This window comes from Nerophis lumbriciformis, linkage group LG37 (genome assembly GCF_033978685.3).
Source record: "Nerophis lumbriciformis linkage group LG37, RoL_Nlum_v2.1, whole genome shotgun sequence".
NCBI lineage: Eukaryota > Metazoa > Chordata > Actinopteri > Syngnathiformes > Syngnathidae > Nerophis > Nerophis lumbriciformis.
In genome coordinates, this window is record NC_084584.2 from 3,674,001 (window position 1) to 3,680,000 (window position 6,000).

Sequence of the window (6,000 nt, forward strand, 5' to 3'; positions counted from 1 at the left end):
GGTTATGAACAGAATCGGTGACAAAGGGCAGAGTCCAACCCTCACTGGAAACGTGTCCGACTTACTACCGGCAATGCGGACCAAGCTCTGGCACTGATCATACAGGGAGCGGACCGCCACAATCAGACAGTCCGATACCCCGTACTCTCTGAGCACTCCCCACAGGACTTCCCGAGGGACACGGTCGAATGCCTTCTCCAAGTCAACAAAGCACATGTAGACTGGTTGGGCAAACTCCCATGCACCCTCAAGGACCCTGCCGAGAGTATAGAGCTGGTCCACAGTTCCACGACCAGGACGAAAAACACACTGTTCCTCCTGAATCCGCGGTTCGACTATCCGGCGTAGCCTCCTCTCCAGTACACCTGAATAGACCTTACCGGGAAGGCTGAGGAGTGTGATCCCACGATAGTTAGAACACACCCTCCGGTTCCCCTTCTTAAAGAGAGGAACCACCACCCCGGTCTGCCAATCCAGAGGTACCGCCCCCGATGTCCACGCGATGCTGCAGAGTCTTGTCAACCAAGACAGCCCCACAGCATCCAGAACCTTAAGGAACTCCGGGCGGATCTCATCTACCCCCGGGGCCTTGCCACCGAGGAGCTTTTTAACTACCTCACTCGTTAACTAACAACGACGGCGGCCAGTACCTCGTCTCCCCACAGAGTCAGCGTCACCCTTTTTTCACTGGAGTCGATCAGGGCGAGCTCCCTCTTCTGGGTCTGTCTGCCGGCCTTGGTGTTGATGACGGACACGTCCCCCACCTCCTCGCACACGCCGATCACGTCTGCGGGAGCACGCCGGGGCGACCACGCGAGTGTCAAAGCGGACGATTGGCGAACTGGTTGGAAACCAAGCGAGCGCTCCTTACCCACGATGGTGTCGGCGTGGGTGTTCTCCAGTTGTGCGATGGGCACGAAGTCACAGCGCACGGTGGGCACGCCCTGGCCGTCCTGGCAGGGCACGATGAGCGAGTTGGCGTTGAGCGTCATCTCGTAGTTGTTGTTGAGCGTGTTGTACTGCTTGTTGGCCACCTTCAGAGAGCCTTTGGAGATCAGGTAGACCTGCGGCGTCACAGGGAGAAAGGTAAACCTTGTGTACGTGTCGGTTGCATGAGAGGACACTTTAGCACCTGCGGAGTCATCATCAAGCTGACAGGGTCCTGAAACAAAGCCCACGCCATCCAATGTGAGCATTTGCGCACTCAAGTCAGTTTTGACGAGGAACTGCTGTCAGGTCGAGACCCCGATGAGGGCGACGAGCATGCAGATGAGTTTTTTTCCCTGAGTTTGTGCAGAAATTCTTTGGTTATGCAAACCGATTGTTGCAGCAGCTGTCCGGGTGGCTGGTCTGCTGTTGTGAGGCCGGTTGGATGTACTGCCAAATTGTCTGAAACGCCTTTGGAGACGGCTTATGGTAGAGAAATGAACATTAAATTTTGAGTTTTTTCCCTGAGACGGGTTCTAACAGTTTGTGCAGAAATTCTTTGGTTATGCAAACCGATTGTTGCAGCAGCTGTCCGGGTGGCTTGTCTGCTGCTGTGAGGCCGGTTGGATGTACTGCCAAATTGTCTGAAACGCCTTTGGAGACGGCTTATGGTAGAGAAATGAACATTCAATTTTGAGTTTTTTTCCCCGAGACGGGTTCTAACAGTTTGTGCAGAAATTCTTTGGTTATGCAAACCGATTGTTGCAGCAGCTGTCCGGGTGGCTGGTCTGCTGCAGTGAGGCCGGTTGGATGTACTGCCAAATTGTCTCAAACGCATTTGGAGACAGCTTATGGTAGAGAAATGAACATTCAATTTTGAGTTTTTTCCCCGAGACGGGTTCTAACAGTTTGTGCAGAAATTCTTTGGTTATGCAAACCGATTGTTGCAGCAGCTGTCCGGGTGGCTGGTCTGCTGCAGTGAGGCCGGTCGGATGTACTGCCAAATTGTCTGAAACGCCTTTGGAGACGGCTTATGGTAGAGAAATGAACATTCAATTTTGAGTTTTTTCCCCGAGACGGGTTCTAACAGTTTGTGCAGAAATTATTTTGGTTACGCAAACCGATTGTTGCAGCAGCTGTCCGGGTGGCTGGTCTGCTGCAGTGAGGCCGGTTGGATGTAACATAATAGTGAGAGAGTCCAGTCCATAGTGGATCTAACATAATAGTGTGAGAGTCCAGTCCATAGTGGATCTAACATAATAGTGTGAGAGTCCAGTCCGTAGTGGATCTAACATAATATTGTGAGAGTCCAGTCCATAGTGGATCTAACATAAATAATATTGTGAGTCCAGTCCATAGTGGATCTAACATAATATTGTGAGTCCAGTCCATAGTGGATCTAACATAATAGTGAGAGTCCAGTCCATAGTAGATCTAACATAATAGTGAGAGAGTCCAGTCCATAGTGGATCTAACATAATATTGAGAGTCCAGTCCATAGTGGATCTAACATAATAGTGTGAGAGTCCAGTCCATAGTGGATCTAACATAATAGTGAGAGTCCAGTCCATAGTGGATCTAACATAATAGTGAGAGTCCAGTCCATAGTGGATCTAACATAATAGTGTGAGAGTCCAGTCCATAGTGGATCTAACATAATAGTGTGAGAGTCCAGTCCATAGTGGATCGAACATAATAGTGTGAGAGTCCAGTCCATAGTGGATCTAACATAATAGTGTGAGAGTCCAGTCCATAGTGGATCTAACATAATAGTGAGAGTCCAGTCCATAGTGGATCTAACATAAAAGTGAGAGAGTCCAGTCCATAGTGGATCTAACATAATATAGTGAGAGTCCACTCCATAGTGGATCTAACATAATAGTGAGAGTCCAGTCCATAGTAGATCTAACATAATAGTGAGAGTCCAGTCCATAGTGGATCTAACATAATAGTGTGAGAGTCCAGTCCATAGTGGATCTAACATAATAGTGTGAGAGTCCAGTCCATAGTGGATCTAACATAATAGTGTGAGAGTCCAGTCCATAGTGGATCTAACATAATATTGTGAGAGTCCAGTCCATAGTAGATCTAACATAATAGTGTGTGAGTCCAGTCCATAGTGGATCTAACATAATAGTGTGAGAGTCCAGTCCATAGTGGATCTAACATAATAGTGAGAGAGTCCAGTCCATAGTGGATCTAACATAATAGTGTGAGAGTCCAGTCCATAGTGGATCTAACATAATATTGTGAGAGTCCAGTCCATAGTAGATCTAACATAATAGTGTGTGAGTCCAGTCCATAGTGAATCTAACATAATAGTGTGAGAGTCCAGTCCATAGTGGATCTAACATAATAGTGAGAGAATCCAGTCCATAGTGGATCTAACATAATAGTGAGAGTCCAGTCCATAGTGGATCTAACATAATATTGAGAGTCCAGTCCATAGTGGATCTAACATAAAAGTGAGAGTCCAGTCCATAGTGGATCTAATATAAAAGTGAGAGTCCAGTCCATAGTAGATCTAACATAATAGTGAGAGTCCAGTCCATAGTGGATCTAACATAATAGTGAGAGTCCAGTCCATAGTGGATCTAACATAATAGTGAGAGTCCAGTCCATAGTGGATCTAACATAATAGTGTGAGAGTCCAGTCCATAGTGGATCTAACATAATAGTGTGAGAGTCCAGTCCATAGTGGATCGAACATAATAGTGTGAGAGTCCAGTCCATAGTGGATCTAACATAATAGTGTGAGAGTCCAGTCCATAGTGGATCTAACATAATAGTGAGAGTCCAGTCCATAGTGGATCTAACATAAAAGTGAGAGAGTCCAGTCCATAGTGGATCTAACATAATATAGTGAGAGTCCACTCCATAGTGGATCTAACATAATAGTGAGAGTCCAGTCCATAGTAGATCTAACATAATAGTGAGAGTCCAGTCCATAGTGGATCTAACATAATAGTGTGAGAGTCCAGTCCATAGTGGATCTAACATAATAGTGTGAGAGTCCAGTCCATAGTGGATCTAACATAATAGTGTGAGAGTCCAGTCCATAGTGGATCTAACATAATATTGTGAGAGTCCAGTCCATAGTAGATCTAACATAATAGTGTGTGAGTCCAGTCCATAGTGGATCTAACATAATAGTGTGAGAGTCCAGTCCATAGTGGATCTAACATAATAGTGAGAGAGTCCAGTCCATAGTGGATCTAACATAATAGTGTGAGAGTCCAGTCCATAGTGGATCTAACATAATATTGTGAGAGTCCAGTCCATAGTAGATCTAACATAATAGTGTGTGAGTCCAGTCCATAGTGAATCTAACATAATAGTGTGAGAGTCCAGTCCATAGTGGATCTAACATAATAGTGAGAGAGTCCAGTCCATAGTGGATCTAACATAATAGTGAGAGTCCAGTCCATAGTGGATCTAACATAATATTGAGAGTCCAGTCCATAGTGGATCTAACATAAAAGTGAGAGTCCAGTCCATAGTGGATCTAATATAAAAGTGAGAGTCCAGTCCATAGTAGATCTAACATAATAGTGAGAGTCCAGTCCATAGTGGATCTAACATAATAGTGAGAGTCCATTATTACATTTTAACAGAAGTGTAGATAGAACATGTTAAAAGAGAAAATAAGCAGATATTAACAGTAAATGAACAAGTAGATTAATAATCAATTTTTACAGTTTGTCCCTCATAATGTGTAGAAAATAATTGGTGTATAAATGACACAATATGTTACAGACTAATTAGGAGTCTTTGTTTGTTTACTTACTACTAAAAGACAAGTTGTCTAGTATGTTCACTATTTTATTTAAGGACTAAATTGCAATAATAAACATATTTTATGTACTTGAAGTTTTTTTTGTAAAAATAAAGCCCTTTATTTAGAAAAGTATCAAAATAATAAAATAAAATATTGGTATGGGGGACAATCCTAGTAAAGTTAAAGCAGCAATTATTGTCACACACACACTAGGTGTGGCGAATTTATTCTCTGCATTTGACCCATCACCCTTGTCCACCCCCTGGGAGGTGAGGGGAGCAGTGAGCAGCAACGGTGGCCGCGCCCGGGAATCATTTTTTGGTGATTCAACCCCCAATTCCAACCCCTTGATGCTGAGTGCCAAGCAGGAAGGTAATGGCTCCCATTTTTATAGTCTTTGGTATGACTCGGCCGGGATTTGAACTCACAACATACCCATCGCAGGGCGGACACTCTCACCACTAGGCCACTGAGTAGCTGCATACATTGTAGTAAATGAAGTTAGTCATGAATGAGCACCGTTACACTTCCTCCAGGACCTTATTAGGCAGCACTCACCTGGTTTGGCTCCACCAGAGGGAAGAACTTGTCCACTTCGTTGTTGAAGGCAGTGATCTTGATCTCTCCCTGCGCAGCGTTGAAGGACACACGTGAGGTGAGGTGTGCGGGGCCATGTCGGCGTGCAGCTCTCGCCGCCTTCTACTCACGCTCTCGTCCACGATCTCGAAGGAGAAGACCGAGCCCTCCCCTCTGGAGTTGCTCCAATGGCGGATGTTGGACTTGCTGGTGACCCTGGCTCTGACGGTCCAACTGCAACACAAAAACAGCACAATATCACTTGTGATACATCCATTTTCTACCGCTTGTCCCTCTCGGGGTGCAATATCACATGTTACACATAATAATAACATACTTGCCAACCTTGAGACCTACGATTTCGGGAGGTGGGGGGAGGGGGGCGTGGTCGGGGGTGGGACGGGGGCGTGGTTAAAAGGGGAGGAGTATATTTACAGCTAGAATTCACCAAGTCAAGTATTTCATATATATATATGTATATATATATATATATATATATATATATATATATATATATATATATATATATAAGAAATACTTGACGTTCAGTGAATTCTAGCTATATATATATATATATATATATATATATATATATATATATATATATATATATATATATATATATATATATATGTATTTTATTATATATATATATATATAGATATATCTATAGACTACGACTCAATCACAGGCAACGAAAGAAACATCATCATCAACGC

The 6,000-nt window shown here is 44.1% G+C and overlaps 1 protein-coding gene across 2 annotated transcripts in view; it reads right to left on the bottom strand.

Annotated features, from left to right (window-relative positions):
- LOC133577450 (replication protein A 70 kDa DNA-binding subunit-like) overlaps window positions 1–6,000 on the bottom strand; it is a 110,956-nt gene that overhangs the window by 46,609 nt on the left and 58,347 nt on the right. For both annotated transcript variants that reach the window (XM_061931300.2, XM_061931299.2), the window contains exons 8-11: window positions 5,413–5,515; window positions 5,264–5,332; window positions 872–1,064; window positions 651–787 (exon numbers count right to left, since the gene is read on the bottom strand). In XM_061931300.2, coding sequence (XP_061787284.2) covers window positions 651–787; window positions 872–1,064; window positions 5,264–5,332; window positions 5,413–5,515 — 502 coding nt within the window. The remainder of the gene's footprint in view (window positions 1–650; window positions 788–871; window positions 1,065–5,263; window positions 5,333–5,412; window positions 5,516–6,000) is intronic.